Raw genomic sequence first — 23393 nt, 5'->3', positions numbered from 1 at the left:
ATTGGTATGGCTTTCTTTTCCTTTTTCTCTAAATGTGTTTATAATTGCACACCAGGACAAACAAGTTTGAGCTCTTTGAATATAAACCATTTAAGCTTTCTTTGACAGTGTGACTCAACTTGGGCAAATAGGGTTGAGAATGATCCACAGAAAAATAAAACAAATGGGCTACTTATGGAGCCACCTACTAATGGAAATGGAAATGGAAATTCTTTTAGCACATGTTCTTTCCAGGAATCTCCCAGACTGACTGAAATAGGGCAGGAATAAAAATGGAAAATTACTTTAGAAGGTCATTTGAATATTGGATGCCACCACTTATCAGTTGCCTTGAGTTTGTGAAGTTCCTAATTCAAGAGCTGTTCACTTTTATAAAGACGATTGAAACTGATACATAAGGCGGTGGGGTGGGGGGATGGTAAAAGAAATTTGGAGCATGTAAGAAAGGCCAAAAAGAAGTAATGATATATATTTTAAATTGACCTCAGTTCAAAATATGTTTTTGAATTTGCAAACCACAGGCCTCTTCCAGAGTGCCTCAATTCTGAGAATCTGTACTCCGATGAATTGAAATATCGTTACAAACGGAAATCTTAAAATACGGTTATGTATGCTTTTAAGGTGGATGCGATGTTTAAAGGGAGGGCAGGAACATAGGGAGAAGATAAGAGACAGAAGAAGACTGCCACAAAGTAGAATTTTCCAAGGAAGTTGTAAGCTTATCCAAATTTCCCTGTGAAAAACGGTCATCTGAGTAAGTATACCCTAATAATTTCAGTCACTGAAGATACACTTATTTTGCTAACTTAACCCTTAGACCAGTGGTTCTCAAAGTGTGGTCCATGGACCAGCAGCAGCACCTGGAAACATAAGAACTGCAAATCCCCACCCAGCTTCCAAGACTTCTGAGTCTTGGAAACTCAGAAATCTGTGTTTTAACAAGTCCTCTGGGTGATCTGATGCACGCTCAAGTTAGACCTGTTTACCCCAGATTCATAAGTTTTTAGTTCCAGGCATCTAAGAGAGAAAACTTGGCCCATTTTTCTGCTATTCAGGTGTGCCTCATTTCCAAAACACAGGGTGTCAGGAGGGGGAAGACGGTGTCAGCCGTGAATTGGTTCTGGGTGACAATGTCACATAGTTGGAGAAAGAGTGCTAAGCTCAAGAGAAGGACCAGCTGTGTGCCCCCTGCAGATTCAGGGCGGGGAGCTGGCGAGGATGCAAAAGGAACCAAGAAGCCTTCTGAGAAGGAAAGAGCAGGTTGGAAAGCACAGGCTCGACTCAAGAAGAGCAGATAGTGGGGGAATGGCCACGGTTTTTTTGGTGCTCTGCCTTCAAGAGGTGGAGCTTAACTCTCCTTCCTTTGACTGTGGCCTGGACTCAGTGACTGGGTTCCAGTGACAGTGTGTCACTTCCGGGACTAGGTCACAAAAGGCTGTGGCCTTTTCCTTTTTCTCACTCTTGGATCGCTGTACTTGGGGAAGCCTGTTGATGTGTCATGAAGACACTCACAAAGCCTTGTGAAAAAGTCTGTGTGGCCAGGAACTGAGGTCTCTGAAGAGCCTCCAGCCCCAGCCAGGCCTTCAGATGACTGCAGAGACTGGGACCCCTGCACCGCCCCGCCCTGCCCCACAGTGTGACTCAGATGGCCCTGGCTTCCACCCTTTACCCCTCCCATCACCCACACTTGCACTCGAGCCCTCAGAAGAGGAGGACCTTAAATCACTGGGGTCTCTGTGTGTTTCCCCCTCTTTCGACTACAGCCCATCCCTGCAGGGGCAGAGGGAGGAGCGGTGGGAATAGATACACGAGTGAGCACGACAGGGGACCTCTCCCTGTTGCCTGGCACTACGGCACCAAAAGTGCCTGTACTCAGAGCTGGAAGGGCAGTGGTGAGCAGGAACACATCTCCAGCCCCATGTGAGGATGCATCAGGATTAACAGGTTAGGGCTATCTGAATACAGACTTGAACAGGAGTACTTCCCATAGGGAGAACCTGGGAGGGCATTGAGGACCTGAACTCCCCACAGAAGGGCTGAACTATTATTATGAGCAGGTCATACCTCCAAGCCTGGAGAAACCTGTATTACAAAGACACAGGCTGCAGTTGTGTTGGTGGCACCTTTAACATGCTTTCCCCCCAGCTTTTTTTTTTTTCCTTTCGTTTTCATTTAATTAATTAATTAATGGCTGTGTTGGGTCTTCATTGCTGTGCACGGGCTTTCTCTAGTTGCGGCGCGCGGGGGCTACTCTTCATTGCAGTGCACAGGCTTCTCATTGCAGTGGCTTCTCTTGTTGCGGAGCACTGGCTCTAGGCGCGCGGGCTTCAGTAGTTGTGGCATGTGGGCTTCAGTAGTTGTGGCACGTGGGCTCAGTAGTTGTGGCTCACGGGCTCTAGAGCGCAGGCTCAATAGTTGTGGCGCATGGGCTTAGTTGCTCCATGGCATGTGGGATCTTCCTGGACCAGGGCTTGAACCCCTGTCCCCTGCATTGACAGGTGGATTCTTAACCACTGCGCCACCAGGAAAGTACCCCCCCACACCTCCTGCAGCTTTACTGAGGCATAATTGACAAACAAAAATATATATATTTAAGGTTTACAGTATGATGTTTTGATAATATGTATACATTGTGAAATGATTACCACAGTCAAACTAACTAACATATCCAACTCCTCACATAGTTACCATCTGGGGGGCGATGGTGTGAGAACACTTAAGATCTACTCCCCTAGCAAATTTCAAATAGTATACAATATAGTATTGTTAATATCAGTCACCATGCTGTACATTAGGTCTTCGGAACTTATTCATCCTGCGTAATTCTGCAGCTTTGTTCCCTTTGACCAACATCTCCCTATTTACCCCACCCACAACCCCTGGCAACCACCATTCCACTCCTTGTTTCTAGGAATTTGACTTTTTTAGGTTCCATATATAAGTGAGGTCCTGTAGTATTTGCCTTTCTGTGCCTGGCTTCTTTTATTTCATTTAGTGTAATGTCCTCCAGGTTCATCTATTGCTGTGATCTGAATGTTTTTGTTTTCCATAATGGCTGTACATTACATTCTCACCAACAGAGCACGGGGTTTTTTTCTTGTCAGCACTTCATCTTTTATTATTTTGATAATAGCCATTCAGGTGTGGTGTGATATCTCATTGCGGTTTGATTTGCATTTCCCTGATGATTAGTGATGTTGAACACTTTTTCATATACCTGTTGACCATTTGGGTGTCTTTGGAAAAATATCTACTCAGGTTCTTGCCCTTTTTAAAATCAGGTTATTTGTATTCTTGCTTGAGTTGTTTGAGTTCCCTATATATTTTGGATATTAATCCCTTATCAGATGTATGGTTGGCAGATATTTTCCCCATCCCATAGGTTGTTCCTTCACTGTTTCTTGTTTCTTTTGCTATACAGAGGCTTTTTAGTTTAATACAACCTCATTTGACTATCTTTTTTTCATTGCCTGTGCTTTTTGCGGTCTTATCTAAAAAAGGATTGCACACACCAATGTCAAGAAGCCTTTCCCCTATGTTTTCTTCCAGTATTTTTATAGTTTCAGATCATATGTTTTAGACTTTAATCCATTTGAGTTGATTTTTGTATATGGTGTGAGATAAGGATCCAATTTTATTCTTCTGCTTGTGGCTATCCAGCTTTCCCAACACCATTCATGGAAGAGACTGTCCTTTCTCCATTGTATGTTGTTGCACTTTTTTGAAATCAATTGACCATAAATGTGTGGATTTTATTTCTGGGCTCTCTGTTCTCTTTTATTCATCTACATGTCTGTTTTTATGCTAGTCTCATACAATTTTGATTAATATAGCTTTGTAATATATTTTGAAATCAGGTAATGTAATACCTCCAGCTTTGTTCTTCCTGTGCAAGATGGCTTTGGTTATCAGGGTCTTTTGTGGTTCCATATAAATTGTAGGATTGTTTTTTCTACTTCTCTTAAAACTTCCATTGGACTCTTGATAGGGATTGCACTGAATCTTTAGATGGCCTTGGGTAGCATGGAAATGTTAACAATATTAATTCTTCCAATCAATGAACACAGGATATATTTCCATTTATATGTGTCTTCTTCAATTTCTTTCAGCAGTGTTTTATAGTTTTCAGTGTACTGATCTCTCATTTCCTTGGTTAAACTTATTCCTAAGTATTTTATTTTATTTTATGCAATTGAAAATGGAATTGTTCTCTTAATTTCTTTTTCAGATATTTCATTGTTAATTCTAAAAAGACAACTGATTTTTCTATGTTGATTTTATATCCTGCAACTTTACTGAACCTGTTTATTAGTTTCAGTAGCTTGTTTGTGGAGTCTTTAAGGTGTTCTCTATGTAATATCATGTAATCTGAAAACAGAGACAATTTTATTTCTTCTTTTCCAATTTAGATGCCTTCTATTACTTTTTCTCGCCTAATGCTCTGGCTAGGACTTCTAGTGATATATAGAATAGAAATGATGACAGTGGGCACTCTTTTCTTGTTCCTGATAGTAGAGGGAAAACTTTCAGCTTTTCACCATTTAGTATGACGTTAACTGTCAGCTTGTCATATATGGTCTTTATTTTAACACGCTTTTTAAAAAGTGCTTTGTAAGAGGTTTTCTGTGGAAAATTGGTAAAATCAAGTGAGATATGAAGTTTTATTCAAAGGGGAAAACTCAATTAAGAGAATGCTTTAAATTGACCCTTGTGTTGCGGGAAAAGTTGAAAGATCTGAACCTTTGGTACTTTGAGAGGTATTAAGGGACATAAAACAACAAAGAAGTAACAAGTACTAATAACCAGGTTTAAAAAAATTTTTTTTTATATTTATTTATTTACTTATTTTGTTGCGCCAGGTCTAGGTTGCAGCAGGCGGGCTCCTTAGTTGAGGCTCATGGGCTTCTTAGTTGCGGCTCACCAGCTCCTTAGTTGTAGCCTTCAGACTCCTTAGTTGTGGCATGTGAACTCTTGGTTGCGACATGCATATGGGATCTAGTTCTCTGACCAGGGATTGAACCCGGGCCCCCTGCATAGGGAGTGCAGAGTCTTAACCACCAAGGAAGTCCCAGAAAGCTTTAGGTTCTTAAACAAGCTCTATCACATCCCCCTTTCACAGATCCCAGGCAATAGTTCAAAGAGGAATCATAGCTTTTGCTGTCAGTTTCAGGTATAAACCAACTCTCATTTTCAGGCTTTAGAAAGTCCAGCTCAATCTATACCAAAACTTCAACCTCTCATCCAGTTCAGATGCCAAGGGGTGTTAGGTGCCCACACCTAAAGAGAGTTACTGATGCTCTCTTATGTGCTTGACACCTGATCTGCTTCCTGCGCCCTGCACCATCACAGTGGTCGGAAAAATGTCCTAATGCATCTGCTCTGTAGCAGCCTTCCTTCTTCATGGGGTAGTACAGGGCTAAAAGAAGCCATGAGCAGTCCTCTCCTCCCACCCCACCAGGTCCATAAGCAACATGTCTTGTATATACAAGAGTCTAAACATTCCCACATATAGGCTGAGAGGGAAACCAGCATTCCTTAAGCACCCACTGTGTGCCAGGCACTTGCCACATGGTAATTCCTTTCATTCTCACAAAACCCCAGAGCCCAGTTTGCAAATGAGGAAGCAAAAGCTCAGAGAGGCTTAGCAACTTGCCTATGATCACACAACCAGGAAATGGACTTGAATCCAGTTCTTCTGAATTGTATCCACTCCCAAATTTATATCCTGAAGCTCTAACCCTCAGTACTTCAAACTGTGACTGTATTTGGAGATAGGGCGTTACGGCTGGGCCCTAATTCAATCTGACTGCTATCCTTATAAAAAGAGGAAATTCGGACACATAGACAACAGGGATGCCCATGCACAGAGGAAAGGCCATGTGAGGATGCAGCTGAAAGGTAGCCATCTACAAGCCAAGGAGAAAGTCCTCAGAGGAAACCAAACCTGCGGACACCTTGATCTTGGACTTCTAGCCTCCAGAACTGTGAGAAAATACATTTGTTGTTTAAACCACCTAATCTGTGGTCTTTTGGTTATGGCTGCCCTAGCAAATGAATATACTGGACTAATGCATTTTCCAGACAGCATGTGGAGAATCACAGAATGTAATTGAGGATATGTCAACATCTTCTCCTCTGAAGACTATTTTTCAGGAGTTGTTGACATGGCATTGAGGCATGGAAGCCAGAGCTGGACAGAGCTAGTTGTTTTGTTCCAGGCTGGGTGCAGGCCTGATGTGAGAGGAGTCTGGCACATGGTGGAGAGAGCCTGGGGGAGGCGGGGGGAGAATGCATTCGCCCAGCCCTCAACTTACAGAGGGGGCTCTGGAACCTAACATTTATAGGCCAGACTGTGTGAAAGTGCCTCACACATGTCATTTCATTTACAGCTAAGGCCTCTGCAGCTGCACACTTGCATTTCCTTTGGCAAGAGGCAAGTCTGTTCTGAGACTTTGCAAGGAGAATCTTGACCCAGGCTGAATTACTCTTAGGGATTTTGGATATCTTGCAATGTAGTTAACTATTTTGCATATACCATGGAAACCCATTCATTAGTTCATTTAATGTTTATTGAACGTCTACTGTGTATCAGATTTGACACTTGGGCGGATAAAGAGAAGGACCAGTCATGGGCCTTGTGTTCAAGGAATTAATAATCTACTCAGAGAAATAAGACATGTATCAAAATAACTATATTGCAAGGTTGAAAGCACAGACTAGAGCTCCCTTTATATTAGCACATATACATACACATGAACATAAGTATTCTTCTTTTTGAATAGTTTAAATGTCTCCTACCACGTGGCAAGGCATTGTATAAGGCATTTTAGAAGTGGTACATTGAGGGACTTCCCTGGCGGCCCAGTGGTTAAGAGTCCACGCTCCCAATGCAGGGGGCAAGGGTTCGATCCCTGGTCGGGGAACTAAGATCCTGCATGTTGCATGGCGTGGCCAAAGGAAAAAAAAAGATAGAAGTGGTATATTGAATCCATAGTGTGGAAGAGGAGACCCCTCTCCCCACACTTACACCCTGGGCCACCCCTTCTAAGGCCATGTGCCCATGCCCTCCAAAAAACAGGAGTTCTCGGTCTGATGGGTCAGAACCCAGGATCCTCACAGGGCCGTGTTGCTCATGAGTGGGCTCACTCTGCCTTAAAGATCAGCTCTGTGGCCTCCTGAGAATTCCTAGGGGCTGCCTACCAGGTCTGGCCTCGCCCCCCTCCTCCTCATTCTTGTCTCTGGAGGGGAGGGGAGCAGAAGCCCAAAGAAGGGCTGGTCGTCTCAATTCCCTGGGGAGGAAGAAGCAACCCTCTGTGGCTTCCAGGTCTGACCCACATTCCCCAGCTCAGCCTTTGCCAGAATCCGTCTTGGTTGTTACCACAATTAATAAAGTGTCCCCAGTTCCCACTTGGGTGCTGAGACTTGCATGCAGCCCCCTAGTCAGGTCCTGAGTGGGGAGAGGTGAGTCCCAAGGTTGGCTGTTCCTAGTGCAGGGAATCTCAGGGTTCATCCCCGACCCTTCCTCAGAGCCCCATAAGGGATGTTATCTCCACTGAGCTCTGAGAAGTTTCCTCAGCCGGTGAGCGGCCAAGCTGGGATTCCAACCAGGTACTGTTTGACTTGAAACCGTAGTGCTGTTGCCACCATGCACACTGCCCTCTAAGTGCAAGAATGAAGATGAGGGAACCACCGGGGACGTTCCCAGGAGCAAATGCATCCCTCCTGGCAGAGTTTTCATGGAGGAGGGAACAGTTAAACTTGGGAGATCTGGGAGGATTTGGACATGCAGGGAGGGGTCTTTCCCAGTGGAGGGGAGAGCAGGAATTCTGGAATAGGTGGAATAGGAGACAAACATGAGGCCAGCATTCCCTGCTGGCAGCTCGCAGCAGGAGCTGGAATGCCCTGCACACATGGAGAATCTTCCCCCATCGCCCAGCCGTTCACACTGGGAAGCGACCGCCTGTGTTGCAGGCCACCAAGGTCTGCATCCAGCATCTTAGCTTGTTCTCTTTCATCTGAGGACTCTCTGGCCGTGAGGCCCTGCCACTGGCCCCCGAAGGGCCATGGTCACGCCCACCCTGTGCCTGGGCAGGTCCCCTCAGGTGCCTCCCCATTCCCTGTGGTGTCTGAACCGGGGCTGGTGATGTGTAGGATGCAGGCTTTGGGGTACTTGTGTTCTAGCTCTGTGGCCCTGGTCAGGTCACCTAAGCTGCCTTCATTGGCCTCTGTTTCTGCATCTGTAACACGGAGGGAGTGACAGCTACCTCCCAGAGTTGCTGTGAGGCTTTCAAGAAATAACAGGCGGGCTCCCCTGCTGGCGCAGTGGTTGAGAGTCCGCCTGCCGATGCAGGGGACACGGGTTCATGCCCCGGTCCGGGAAGATCCCACATGCCGCGGAGCGGCTGGGCCCGTGAGCCGTGGCCGCTGAGCCTGCGCGTCTGGAGCCTGTGCTCCACAATGGGAGAGGCCACAGCAGTGAGAGGCCTGCGTACCGCAAAAAAAAAAAAAAAAAAAGCGAAACAGGTGTGCACGTATAATAGGTGTTTGATGACCGGTGATTGGCATCAGTGTTTTTATCCCTTAAGATCAGAAAGGCCTCAGAGTCTTCCATGAATCCCTCCCTGAGAAGTACAGTCAAATCTCACCTCTTACTTTCCTCATCGGCTCTGGCACGCCTCCTGCCAAATTCCTGTAATCTGGACGGCGGTGGGCCCTCCCCAGATCACCTCTGACCCTGGTTCCACAGTCCTGGTCACTCCAAGTCTCCTCAGCACTTCTGCATATTCCGAAGAAAGGCTTTTCTCTCCTGCCCAGTCTCTACTTTGTCCTACACCAGCCCAGGATCTGTGAGAAATGTGCCCTTCATCGGTTCTAGTAACTTTATAAAGACCTGGGGGGTGGGGAGGCCTTTGACTGGGGCCAGTGTGATGTGAGAAAGATAGAGCGGTCCAGAGGGCTGGGGAGAGGCTAGGGGTCTGGGCTCAGCAGAGGTGTGGCAGCGTCACACTGTAACGAGGAGGTGTAGGACGCGTGCAGATGGGTGCAGCCGCCTTGGGAAAACACGACCGGCCACACTCCACCCTAGAAATACACCCAATCTGGGCGTTATTCACTGTCTCCCTCATCTCCACCTTCAGGACCCTCCTAAGGGGCCTCCTGCATCCTCCCACGTCCATTTCTAAGTCCCTTTCTTGCCATTTGTATGCCAGCGTGATCCCGTTAAAACAAGAGTCAGAGCTTGTCGCTCCTCTGTTCAAAACCCTCCACTGGCTTCCACCTTAAAACAAAGCCCAGACTCTACATGACCTGGCCCCTGTGTCTTCTCCCACCCTTTCTCCCTCACCCACCCCTGCTTATTCTACTCCAGCCACAGGGGCCTCCTTTCCGCGCCTGAGACACACCACGTCCCCTCAGGTCTCTGCCAAGATGTCACCTCCTCTGGGAGGCCCTCCCTGATTACTTCTCTCTCCATTCTGCATCACACTGAATGCCTGGACTACGCTTCTTGTCTGTCTTGACACCTTCACTACAGTGCAATTTCCTGAGGGCAAGGAATTTTATATATTCAGTTCACGCTAAATCCCTAACTCTTAGATCTTTGCATGGGACACAGCAGGAACTCAGTAATTATTTTTGAATGAATGAATCCTCTGACTTCTCTCTTACCTTCCTGAATCATTTTTTTTTCTATTTCCATCTTCTCCAGTGTAGCCTTGTCCATCCACCTCCTAAGGACACACATGTGTTTGCAAAACATTTGGTAACTGTATATAAGGAAACAGGTTATCACATAATCCATGGTAACCACATGGAACATTTTTTTTTTAATCTCTCTAGTGCTTAAAAAAAAAAATCACTGCTCTCTTAACCCAGATTGTGTAGGTATATATTTTGGCCTTGCAGATAGCCCTTTCCCTGTGGCTGAGCATTTTTAAAGCACTTTAAGACTTTAAGGAGGGGATTAAATACTGCACATGCTGAGGCCCCGGTTTGCAGTTTGTTCCCACACAGCCAGCAGGATGGGGAACCTCCTGGTTGCAGGAACCATAGGGCCTCACAGAACGCAAACCCCAAAGCGGCGAGAGGCTGCCATGCCTGTGTGTGTTCTCCTCCTCAGGTTATTTTTTCCTAAAGTCTGTGGTTCTAAAACGTCCCTCAGCAGCTGCTGGTATTGCTTGCATTGGCCAAGATGTCCCTTCCCACAACAGGGGTGGGCATGTGCATAATTTTACAGAGCTGGGGCCGTGCTCCTTTCCCACACTGTGGAGTCATGGGTAGCCCTGGCCTAGCAGTGTGTTAGGAGCGAGCCGTCCTGTTCCAGGGCCTCAGCAAACAGCACAGCCCCACGCCCTCGATCTCCACCTTCAGCTGCAGAGACTAGATCCAAGCTTTGAGACGGATGCTTTGCCTTTACCTTGGGCCAGGTCAAATTATGGCACGGCCCTTCCTCCCCACCCCATCCAATCTCTTGGAATCCAAGGTGGGAGGGTATTGGTGATGGGGAGAGGCGTGAGGTGAGGTCGGGGAGGTGATGGGGTCGGGAGTGATAACGTTCTCGCAATAAAGTATCATGGCCAGTACAGACAGTAAACTAGGAACATGCATTTGGTCTGGCTAGAAGACGATGAAATGAATGTCAACTATGTTTTCGAGGGCTCACCCTCTGGGAAACCTCAGGCAGACCCACCACCCCACCTGTGAGAGTGGGGCTGAGGTCTGTTGTGTAGGTATGTATTTTGTTACATGTAAGCCTTTGGTGGCTTAACAATTCTTTTGAGCTCTTTTATTTCTGTGATTCTTGAAATATGTAACATCAGGAAACTGGCTTTGCTCAGGATTCAGGATGTTTTCCCTGCCTGTGGGCTTCAGTTCAAACTCCACCCAACCTTGGTTGTCACAGACGATTTTGGGGTCTCCTCCGGCATCTCGAGCCCTCTCTGACTTCCTGTCTTAAAGCTGTGACCTTCCCATTTCCCTTCCAAGAATGTGGTTTCCCCTCTTCATAGCTGAATGATTCTTGGACCCACAGCATTTCTGAGTCTGGTAGAGACGAGGTTGGCTGATGATATTCCCTTGGGGAGCAAGTCTGGCCTGAGGCCTTGGAGCAATGGTGGCATCTGGCTCGGGTGTCAGCGGGAGGTTTCAGGTCTAGTCTTGCCAGTGATCGCTCCGCCTGCTGGACAGTGGCCTGAATCTCTGCTGCTGCCCCTGGAGCCTCACAGAAGCCTCAATTTTCTCATCTGCAAAACAGGAATTAACGTTAGTCCTGCTGCCTTGCTCATGACCGTCAAATGAAAAAAACAAAACAAAACTGTTAAACAAGATTTTATAAACAGTAAAGCCCTGGGACTTCCCTGGTGGCACAGTGGTTAAGAATCCACCTGCCAATGCAGGGGTCATGGGTTCCAGCCCTGGTCCAGGAAGATCCCACGTGCCGCAGAGCAACTAAGCCCGTGCGCCACAACTACTGAGCCTGCGTTCTAGAGCCCGTGAGCCACAACTACTGAGCCCACGTGCCACAACTACTGAAGCCCACACGTCTAAAGCCCGTGCTCTGCAACAGGAGAAGTCACCGCAATGAGAAGCCCACACACTGCAACAAAGAGTAGCCCATGCTGGCCGCAACCAGAGAAAGCCCGTGGGCATCAACGAAGACCCAATGCAGCCAAAAATAAATAATAAATAAATTTATTACAGAAACATTTATATATTCACTTAAAAAAAAAGTAAAGCCCTACATCACAATTATTTATTTAGCGCACCAATGACATTTATTGTATAAAACAGAAGTAAAAGGGGGGATTAAATAATAGGAATTAAATAACAATAGATTTGGGGTCAAGGTTCTTTTAGGGGAAAAAGCAAAGTAAATGGGTTTCTTTTCTGCAGAACTTCCCAGGGGCTTTGGTATGCTAGTATATAGTATACATTGCCAAGAGGGACATACAATAGGCTGCATTTCTCAATTTATTTAAACTCGTCTGCTTTTTAAAAACGGAGTTAGAATTGGTGCACCTCCAGCTCAGCTTGGGGGAAGGCTGTGTTGTAAGGTTATTGTCACTGCTGTGACTGCACTCCAGATGCAGTGGCTCAAGGCCCGCCCAATGCAAATCTCTTCTCTGAAAGTGAGGACAACCACACCTCCTGCCCTGCAGAGGACCAGCGGGCTCACGGCCTGGGGGAGTCTGGCTAGGCACCTTAGACTTACTAGCAGCTTTCTCAGCCGAGCTTTCCATTGCGCTGCGAGGCTCCATCAGTTCTGGCTCCGACTTTAGCCTTTGCTGCGGGACAGGGCTGTGAGGAAGGGCTCTCCCAGGTTTCCCAGCTGCCCTGTCTTGTCTGCCTGCTGCTGACGCAGCTGCCGGCGGGGGTGGCCGGGGCCTTGGTGTAAGTGAATCACCCTTCATGCTGGGCCAGGAAGACCAGGCTCACAGCTCTGTTCTCTGCCAGGACCAGACAATAATGGTCTGTCTGCCCCTCTCAGCACGTCGGCAGGGACTTCTTGAACCTTGAACATGCAGGAAAGACACCTTTTCCCTTTCTTCTTTCTTCTGTACTCCTAAGATAGCCAAGAATTTGATTTCGGGAAAAAAATCCTTTTATTTTTAAATTGCAAAGTAAGTAATGCTCACTGTAAGAATTTCCACTAATACAAATATGATTTGTATAAGGTTTAAAAGGTATAGAAGGCTAAGAAGGTGTTATTTGTATAAGATTGAAAAGGAAAGTTTCCCTCTTTTTCCCCTTAGCCCACATGCTTCCATCCCCAAGTGTGTAGTGTACATTGTTCTAGGGTTTCTCTTTGCCTTTCTCTTAGCACATATAAATAATTGATAAATAGACTTGCTTTTTTGGTCAGATTCACTGCAACTTTCCAGTTTCACTCAACATGGACAAGCTTCCATGTCAGTGCATAAATGGGAACTATCTTTTTCTTATTTTTTAAAGTCACATTTATAGAGGGAAATTTTTTTTTTTTTTTTTTTTTGGCTGTGACACGTGGCTTGTGGGATCTTAGTTCCCCAACCAGGGATCGAACCCATGCCCCCTGTAGTGGAAGTGCGGAGTCTCAACCACTGGACCGCCAGGGAAGTCCCCTACTGAGGGAAAATTTACATAAAGTAAAACTTACTGTTTTTGAGAGTACAGTTGGCTGTGTTTTGACATAGGAGACAACCACTGCAGCCAAGATAGAGAACACTGCTCTCACCACCAAAAGTTCCCTTTGCAATCAACTTTCTCCTCACAACCCTAACTCCTGGCAGCCACTGATCTGTTCTCCATCCCTAGGGTTTTCTCTTTCCCAGAAGGCTGTGTACATGTAATTAAGCAGGATTAGCGTTTTGTGTTGGCTCCTTCCACTTTGCATGATGCGTCTGAGATTCAGCCATGTCCCTCGTTTCGACAGTTCATCACATGTTACTGACTACGGTTGCCTTTTACACAGTTTGTTTATCTAGTCACCAGTTAATGGCCACTTGGGTTGTTTCTAGTTTTTGGTTATTACAAGTAAAGTGGTTATGAACATGCACATACATACTAGTCTTTGGGTGGAAATATGTTTCATTTCTTTTAAACAAATACCAAAGAGTAGAATTGTTGGGTAGTGTAGTAAGTATATATTTAACTTTATAAGGAACTGCCAAACTGTTTTCCAAAATGGTTGTGCCATTTTGCATTCCCACTAGCAACTAGGAGAGTTCCAGTTGCTCCACATCCTCACCGACTCTTGGAATTGTCAGTCTTTTTAATTTTAGCCCTTCTAGTAGTATGTAGTGGTATTTCACTATGGTTTTCATTTACATTTTCCTAGTGACTAATGAGGTTGAGTATATTTTCATGTGCTTGTTTGCCATGCATGTATCTTCTTTGGTAAAGTATCCATTCACACCTTTTGCCCATTTATTTTTATTTATTTATTTTTTTGTAGTACGCTGGCCTCTCACTGTTGTGGCCTCTCCCGTTGCGGAGCACAGGCTCCAGACACGCAGGCTCAGCGGCCATGGCTCACGGGCCCAGCTGCTCTGCAGCATGTGGGATCTTCCTGGACCAAGGCACGAACCCGTGTCCCCTGCATCAGCAGGTGGACTCTCAACCACTGCGCCACCAGGGAAACCCTTGCCCATTTATTTTAATTGGGTCGTTCCATTATTATTGAGTTGTAAAAGTTCTTTATGTATTTTGAATACAAGTCCCTTATCATATATGTGTTTTGCAAGTGTTCTCTTCTAGTTTTTGGCTTGTCTTTTCAATTTAACGTTGTCTTTTGAAGAGCAGAAGTTTAAAAATTTTGATGAGTCCATGAAAAATTTTTTCTTTTATTGTTTGTGCTTTTTGTGTCCTATTTAAGAAACCTTTTTTCACAGAAGCAGGGATGGGGGGGAATGGGAAGATATTGATCAAAGGGAACAAAGTTTTAGTTACGTAGGATGAATAAGTTCTAGAGTTCTAATGCACAGCATGGTGACTATAGTTAATAATACTGTAGTGTACACTTGAAATTTTCTAAGAGAGTACTTCTTAAGTGTTCTCACTAGAAAAAAATAACCATGTGAGGTAATGAATATGTTAATTAGCTTGACTGTAGTAATCATTTCACAATGTATATGTACATCAAAAAAATCATGTTGTTACACCTTAAATATATAGAATTTTTTTAAAAAGAGAAATATTTGGCTAATCCAAGGCCACTAAGATTTTCTCCTGTTTTCTTCTAAAAGTTCAATGATTTTAGCTTTTACATTTAGGTCTATGATCTACTTTGAGCTAATTTTTATGTAGGGGGCAATGTAAGGGTTATGGTTCATTCTTGTTTGTTTTGCATATGGAAGACCAATTTTCCAGCATCATTTGTTGCAGAGACTACCTTATTCTTTGTAATGACTGTATAATGTTTCACTGAATGGAGTGAAAGCCTATTTCAAATCTGAGGCTGTGATGAATATCCTTGCATCTAAAGCACTGGGCAGTTGAATGAGTATTTCTGTGGAATCTCTGGGTGAAATGGCATGTGCATGTTAAGTGTTAAGTGATGGGGACCCCAGATTGTTTCTTAGTATCCCCCCCACCTACAAGGCTTGGGGTGGAAGGCTCTAACTTTGATTGGCTTTATTGGTGTAACCTTTCACAAATCTCAGATAATTTCTCTCTGGAAAAATCCAATAGCTTGTGTTATTAGATTATGAAAGATTCAGAGCCCTTCCAGAAGTGTTTGAAGAGAGATAATAATTTCTGCCTCAGTCAGTTAAGGTCACCTGATGTGAAATAGGCTCATGAAACACATGGTCCATGGGACACAGAAATTTACAAAACACGATTTAATAAATATTGGGAGCTTATAAATACCTCTGTGCTGGGGCCTCCCCAGAGGGTAGAGGTTCCCGTCGTAACTTGACATCAGTAGTGACTTCCCCCTGGTGGCCTGAGTGTACATTCAGCCTCCTGTATGCAGGCCACTGTCCACAGTCTCCACGCTCGCCCCAGCCCTCCCTGGACAAGGCCCTGGCCCACAGCTTAGTATGGCTGGAGCATAAGTTTATGTCACTTTTCCTACTTTCTTTTCATCTTACAATGGTGTGATTGGATCACATTAACTGACATTGTTGAGGATCTATTAGGTGACGAGGACTGTCCTGGGGCCTGTAGGGGTGCACAGAGCTCTGGAACAGTCCCTCATATATTTTTTAAAAATATTTATTTATTTATTTGGCTGCGCCGGGCCTTAGTTTCGGCATGCAGGATCTTTGTTGCCGCGTGCAAGATCTTTAGTTGTGGCACGAGAACTCTTAGTTGCGGCACGTGGGCTCTAGTTCCCTGACCAGGGATCAAACCTGGGCCCCCTGCAATGGGAGCGCGGAGTCTTAGCTGCTGGACCACCAGGGAAGTCCCAGTCTCTCATCTTTAGAGACGTTAACACAGGTTAAAGAGCAACATACGGTGGTTTAGAAGCAGTTCAAAAACAATACCAGCAGGTGTCACAGGCAGGACATAGTGACATAATCTGTGCCAACTGCATGGTCAGTGGTGAAATCTGTGCGCTGAGAGAAGGAGATATCCCTTTGTTTCTCACAGGAGGAATCAGAGCTGGACGGTAAAAGTTCAGATTCTGGCACCAAGTTACTTAAAAGTTACCTTCCCCCCACGTAGCCTGCATCTTCTCCAAGCCACCCAAAGCCCACTGCTGGGGCCAGAGGTTTCCAGAGTTAATGAGAACAAGCCTGAGAATTCCCTGGCTGGACTTGGCCAACAATCACGATCCTTCTATTAAACATTTTGGGAACAGCGACATGGGGTACCCCCTCTTTAAGCTGCCCTGTTAATTTTGAGTGTAACTCAAGTATATTCTTCATGCTTTTCTTATAAATCCTGTATCAGTTAGCTGTTGCTGCATAACAAATCACCTTAAGACCTAGTGGCTTCAGGACACTGAAGGCAAAAACAACAGCCATCTCATTTGCTCATGAATCTGTAATTTGGGCTGCGTTCATCTGTGTAGTTCTTCAGCTGGTCTCCTCTGGTCACTTCTGTGACTGCCATCATCTGGGGACCTGAATGAGGCCAGATGATCCAAATTGACCTCACTCTCATGTCTAGTGCCTCTTCTGAGATGGCCAGACAGCCAGGGGCCTGCTGCTTCCCGCTTCCTGTGGCCTATTCAATAGTCCAGACTTTTTAATGTGGCAGCTGGTTTCCAAGAAAAGGCAAAAGCAAAAGCTGCCAGACCTGTTAAGACCTAGGCCTGGAAATGGCACAGTGTCACTTCAGCCACATTCTGTTGGTCAAAGCTAGTCACAAGGCCAGCCCAGACTGGACGGGAGGGGAAACAGACCCTGCCTCTTGTTGGGAAGAGTGGAGTGTACATACAGGGATGGGAGAGATTGTTGGTGGCCATATCTGCCGCCCATTTACGATGGCTCCGCGGGTTTCATTTTGGCTGTCTCTATACACAATTTTAAATTCATGTATGAGTCATCCCGCGTTACCTAATTTAACCTTTCCAACAAGGCTTTAAAGGGGAATGCCTCCATTGTATGAGAAAACTGAGGCTTAGAGAGATCAAGCAGTTTGTCCACGGTCACAGCAGAGCTGGAGTCAAGCCCCTCTGGTGCTGGCGCCGTGGGTATCGCCTCATCCTATGCTTTCACCCAACCCCACCTTCCCCCAGAGTGAGGCTCAGCTACTGGACCCCAGAGTCAGGAGCTACCACACCATTTCTGAATTAGCTCCCATGAGGCCCTGGGAGTATGTTATGTAGATCAAAGCAAAATGTGGGTTATTATTTTAATTATTTATATAGAGAGACCTAAGGATCTCTATAACAGTCTTTATAAACTCATAAGAGGATTCATCAAAGGATGTGACACTTTTTATTTGAAGAATTTTGTCTGGCCGAAGGTCAAGTCAATGATGTTGTTTCCCAAATGCAGTTTGATCAATAATCATTCACTTTGCAATCCATTGACACTTTTCATTTTTTCATGCGCTGCTTTGCATGGGATAAAGGCTGTAGATTCTGGAGAGAGATAAACACTTTTTTATGGAGAAAGCTGTCTTGGAAACTGTAAAATCTCCCCACCCACACCTCCGCGTTTTATTGGATGATTAAAGAAAAAAAATCCAGGGTCAGCTTTACATTTGTCCCCCAGTGGGTAAAAATGTCACAGACTGACAGCAGAAGGATTTGTCTCCACGGAAATTCAGTTTGAATCCAGGGGTTCGAATGGATTCTGTGATGCTGCTGGACACCCCAGCTGTGAGGCGATAGGCACTGGTGGATAATCAATGAGGAAATCTGTCTGCCCTTGAGGACTGCTTCTAGTGGATGTTTGAGATCTGGCTGCCTTTTTAATCACCTCTTCAATGGCCTCTTACCTCAGTCGCCAAAGAAGAAAATTCAGATATCTTAATTTTCATGAGGGCATTTGATCCAGTGCTCAAGATAAATATAACCCTGTGTAGTACGGAGAAGGTTTAGTGGGAAATGGTTGGCATTCTTTCTTGGTAAAGGCATGGGGAAAGGAGAGAGAGGGAGAGAGAGGGAGGGAGAGAGAGAGACGGAGAGAGAGAGGCAGAGAGAGTGAGGGAGAGAGAGAGAGGCAAACAGCGTGGGGAAGACAAAGCACAGATAAGCGAGGCTCCTTGCAGCCCTCCGTTGAGAACTTGACACTTTCCAGACCGCAGCCAGCATGGTTGTCCTGAATCCAGTGACCCTGGGAATTTATCTTCAGCTTTTCTTCCGCTTCATCGTGTCTCAGCCCACTTTCCTCACCAGCGTGCTTCCGATTTCAGCAGGTAAAGCAGGACCACAACTTCCCTGTCTCCCCTGTGTCGGGCAGGGGGAGGGAGGAGGGCTGTTCTGCAGCCGTCCCCCTCGGGGTGGAGGGAGGCTGGGAGGGAGCCGGCCCCAGCAGCCTCCGGTCGCCCGGCCAGCCCCCGTTGGGACGCCCCTTCTGTCCTTGTCCCCGCCCGGCTGCTCAAAGCCAGAGACCCTTAAACAGACTTTCTTCCCCTCACTGGCTGCTGGGTTGCGTTTGGGTCGGGAATTGTGGGGAGCTTAACAGAGGCAGAGAGGAAGGCAAGTGAGTCGTCCAGACACTTTGATAAATACAGCCCTGAACCCTTCGCGGGGGGCTCGGCCCACAGAGGATGCTGTGCAGCGGGCTGACCGGGAGTCCCGTTGGTTGTCCCGGGTCCGGGGGCCCCTGCAGCCTCAGGACCAGGTCTCCGTCTCTCCGGCCCCGTGGGCTTTCTCCCCGAGGTGGGCTTCTCTTTGGCCTCAGCGAAGAGGGGAGGTGGAGGGGCTGCAGGGGGCAGGCGGGCCCGGAGCTGGGCGTAGCGCTGGGGGTGGGGAGAGCGTTCTTTCCGCCCGGCCTGGCAACCTCTCCGAGGGCTCCAGGCTTTGCCCTTGTCGGGCCCGACCCCGGGCAGGGGAAGTATTGGGTTACCGGCACGGCCTCTTTAAAGCTTTCTGAGGAAACTCGGATGTTTCCGGAGGGCTTGAGGGGGGCAGACAGACCCCAGGCTTGGTAGCCGGTCCCATCACAGACCCCCTCAGTTCTCGGTCACCCCTGGCTCTCCCCAGAAAAAGCCGTTTCCTTCACACCCTCCAGCACGCAGCTCAGAAGTACTTGAGTTGAGGCAGAAGTTTCACTGCCACCGCCTCTGCTGGGCACAGGCGCTCCAGGAGGGAGGGCACAGCTCTGGATGCAGTCCCCAGCCCTCTCCATTCATAAGAATGGCTCAGTGACCCGTCGAGCTGCCAGCATCTGTGGGCCCTGAGGGAGGGACGCAGAGGAGGGCATGGGGCTAATTATAAACGTGTGAGGGGCGGGAGGAGGGCAGGCGGTTTGCGGAGAATGTTGGAGGTGGGGGGCAGGAAAGGTGGCCGGTTCGGCATGTCCCACCCCCAGTTCAGGCTGAGAGCGCCAAGCTTCTGGGAGTGAGTGGGTCGTTATTCCCCAATTCAGGGGGGAAGCTTCATAGTTAATTTGGTCTGCTTGCTGGTTCTTAACCTTGTTTGGGCCATAGCTTCCTTGGGGGATCTGCCAAAGGCTCAGGACTCAAAGAAACTCAGTCTTCTGGTCCCAGCCCTGCCTCTGGCGGGCTCTCTGGCTTCTGGCAGGTGGTTGGCGGTAGACTGTAAACACCATGCGGCAGGGACTGTGTCTGTCTTGGCCATTATCACTAGTTACGCGGGGAAATATCGGGTAGATGCCCAATAAATAGTTGGTGAGTGGATGAGTGCATGAAGGAATGAAAACTTTTCTCATCTGTAGATTGGAGTCTGCCATCATTTTGTACCACTTAATTTAGATACAGCCAAAATGGCCAATGAGTTCTGAAAGCTGGAGAGAAGAGGACCTCTGATTTTCTTTGAACTCCTTGCCCTCAAGAGAGCCTCAGCATAGCTTAGACATCTCTTAGGCAAGACTTGGTACAGACCGTTCCAGTCAGGGTAACAGCAGGAAGGAGAAGTAACTCAGACGGTTCGAGAAAAGACTGGAATGAGGGTCCCGCTTTCAGGGGTGTTGCTGGGCTTAGGGGCGCCAAGAAGGAAGGTTGAGACATGAGCAGCCGAGGGAAGCCTTTACCACCCCGGTGCTTGAGGAGACAAGAGGACCAAGTGGGGAACTGGATCCCGGGGAGATCTGGGACCTTGGAGGAGGGGCCGCTGAGAGGAGCCTTGGTCACAAGGGGACCCAAAGCAGAGAGCAAGCGCAGAAGAAATACCCCGACCACTCTCCCCTCCAATCCGACCACCTCTTGGCAGTGCCTCTCATGGCCAAACCCAACCGGAAGCTGGGGCAGGGGAGCCCCTTGAGGCAGTCATGGGGGTCAGCCCCTGGCTGAGTGAAGGGAGTGGAAACTGAGAAGAGGTAGCTCACCTGTCCATAGGCACTTCCTGGTAAACTGCTACATCCAGGTCTTCTGGTGGGGAATGTGCTCTTTAAACATTTGGTAAAACAATGGGGTAGCTCTGGGGGGAATCACTAAGGTGTCAGCTCAACAGAGCAAAAACATCTGCTTCCTCCTGCTTCCTCACTTTGTTTGTCCCCTTCTTCTTGTCGCCAGGGCTTCCTGATAGCACAGTTCAGATATAAACTTATGCCCTGAAACGGGAACTGTTCCTTAACACAGGAGAACTTTAATCCTTTCAAAATAGTTTCCCACAATCTGATGTGAAATAGTCTGTATTCAGAAGCTCATGGATTCTTAACTCTTCTGAAGAAGCCCAGCCCTGTGCACATAGTGAAAAGTGCCACCAGGAAGTCTTTTCATTCCACCCACTGTAGCTTAGTGAGCGCCTACTGTGCGCCTGGCACTGTGCGAAGAGGCTGCAGGGGACACAAGACAAGCAGAACACGGCTCTGCTCTGGGGGAACCACAGGTAGCGCAGGCCCCAGAGACGGGCTGGGATGGAGGAAGCGCTCTTACAGGCCTGTGGGCTGGTTCTTTCCTTCACTCTCTTCAGAAGAGACTGGATTCCAGCAACGCCAGACACAGCACAGCTCTCTGGATCAGATGTTCATTGCCTGGCAGCCTCCACTATCGGGTCCCCGAGAGGAGCAGGAGAGAACAAAAAGCATCAAAGAGTCCAAAATTGATGATAGCAATCCCAGCACGAAAGCACCTGCCCTGGATACAGAGAAAACTAGCTCAGGCCCGCACTCCAAGCCTGTGAACTCTTACGTGGGACATCATCCTCGCAGGCTCAGTGAGCAGGCTTCTTGAGGGTGGTGACGTAGCCGTAGCACAGGAGATTGGGGAGGGGACTGCTGCTTAAGATAGACACAGTGACAATAAGAACAACAAAGGCAGCTGATAAAACTGATTACAAGAAAAATGGCAAAGAACCAGGGAATAGTTCTGAGATCAAAAAGGATAGCCAATTGGAATTATTTCTAGAGCCTCCATTCTGTTTGTATCCCCTGAAGGCACCACTGACTTACTGCTCGTTGACTGGTTTGCACTGTGATGAGCATGAATGACCCAGTGAAGACAGACTTGTACTCACTTCATTTTGCCTAAGAAGGCAGAAACGTGTCATATATATTAATTTCTATTGAACATGACCCTAAGATTTAAAGTGTCAGGAGCCCTAACTTTGGTGTCTTTTAACCCCTGCCAGGCAATACACCACGCTAACACTCAGTGGCTGAACAACAGTTGTTTATTGTTGAAGTTCATGTGTCTGTGGATCAGCTAAGGGTCAGCTGATCTGGCCTGGGTTTGGAGGGCCTGGCTGGACTCGCTGTGGTCTGTGCACTGACTCAGCCCCAGGGTCCATCCACGGATGCAGCTCCATTGTTGTACAGTTTCTAGAATGTGGTGGCACAGACCCAAGGACAGCGATATTTATAGAATGAAAGGCCTTCTGCACACTTCAGTCTCTCACAGCACCCAGGATGGGTGTGGCCTCACTCCTCATTTTCAGATGGAGAAATGAAGGCTCAGAGAGGTTAAGTGACTTGCCCAAGATGGCACAGCTGGTGTGGGGAGAGCTGGAGACTGGAACCCTGCCCGCTGACTCTAAGTCCAGGGCTCTTACCAATGTAGACCAAATCTGCTATGACCATGGATAAACAGTGATAGTAGCTTTTAAGGTCCTGTACCCCAGCCTCCAAAAACCCAGCTCCAGGTCTTTATCCTCTGCACTCTCCTGCCTTCTCCTCAGGACATCAGTGCCTGAAGCTCTTAGCAAACGATTGAGACAAGGACTTCATACTAAAGGTGCACGACTTGCCAGGGTACTGGTTTGTCTTTCTTTGGAGGTATTTGTGTTGTAACAGGAGTTAAAGATCTAAGCTAAAGGATGCTCTAGTGAGATGACCTTCAACCTGCGCATTTTGGGGAATGAGGCTCCCTGGAGCCAGGGGAACCCCATTTCACAGACATTCTCTTCAGGGGTGTGAGCCCATAGACACACGTGGCTTCCCTTTTCCAACATGGGATTTCTCAGGCAGGCAGGAACTCTCCCGATGATGTTTGGGTCCAGGGCTCAGGACAAGATGGAGAGAAGACCCACCTCCAGTCCTGGAGAGTGAGATCTTGTGGAAGCTTATGAGTTCTGTCTGGATGCTGCAATCTTCTCCTGTGGGTGCTGGAATGTGACCAGGGCAGGCGTTTTGTGGCCTATAGGACGTGGTGTCCAGCCCTGCACTCCCCTGACTGGAAGCCAGCCAGGCCACTGCTTGGGACCAATCATGTTCTTGGCAGTAGATTATGGGCCATTTATTTGTGTCTGATGCTGGTCGGCTATTGTTTAATGTTCTGTAATGTACTTCCCTGCCATCTCCTCTGATTTAGCTCCCCATATTTCCTCTGGATAATATAATCAGAGAGGCTTCTTAAATTAAAGGGCCCTCCAGGGGTCCCAGCTTGCCCACTTCACCCCACCCCAAGCCTCTGAATGAAGCAGTGGACCCCTCTCCAGCTCACAGAGGGGTGGGTGTGAGAGACAAGGACTTTCTCTCCAGAGATCCAGGCCAAGCACCGACATTGTCACTCACCACACCCAAGCCTTCTTTCCTCAGACCCACGACCATACAAAAACAACACAGCTCCAGAAGGAACAGAAACCCCTCTGACTTCTGTGAGTCACCAAGTAGGCTGGGGACCCGTCTTCTTGAAACGCAGTTCACGTCGTAACTACTGCTCGCGTTGCTCTTACAATTGGTACCAAGTGCCCCCAAACCCCTTATCTGGCCAAGCTTTTTCACAGCTGCAGTGTATTTGCTCTTCACAGTTGTCCCTGCTGTGGGAGCCTTGGGTCTGAATCCTGCCTCTGGGGGGCGCTCACACCGTAACTGTGGTGTGAGCCCCGACTCCCTCATCTGTAAAATGGGTATAGTAGTCTCACAGGATTGCTATGAGCACTTATTCATTCAACAAAC

The 23393-nt window shown here is 47.4% G+C and overlaps 2 protein-coding genes across 3 annotated transcripts in view; both read left to right on the top strand.

Annotated features, from left to right (window-relative positions):
- Positions 1 to 23393, top strand: part of HACL1 (2-hydroxyacyl-CoA lyase 1) — a 100911-nt gene that overhangs the window by 48071 nt on the left and 29447 nt on the right. The window lies entirely within an intron of this gene.
- Positions 17869 to 23393, top strand: part of COLQ (collagen like tail subunit of asymmetric acetylcholinesterase) — a 67076-nt gene continuing 61551 nt past the window's right edge. The window contains exon 1 of the mRNA XM_081235960.1: positions 17869 to 18291. Coding sequence (XP_081092086.1) covers positions 18186 to 18291 — 106 coding nt within the window. The 5' untranslated portion in view covers positions 17869 to 18185. The remainder of the gene's footprint in view (positions 18292 to 23393) is intronic.

This window comes from Mesoplodon bidens (genome assembly GCF_964165515.1).
Source record: "Mesoplodon bidens genome assembly, chromosome: 5".
Lineage (NCBI taxonomy): Eukaryota > Metazoa > Chordata > Mammalia > Artiodactyla > Ziphiidae > Mesoplodon > Mesoplodon bidens.
The sequence above is the reverse complement of the archived record's forward strand: the minus strand, read 5'-3'. Positions and strand labels throughout refer to the sequence as shown.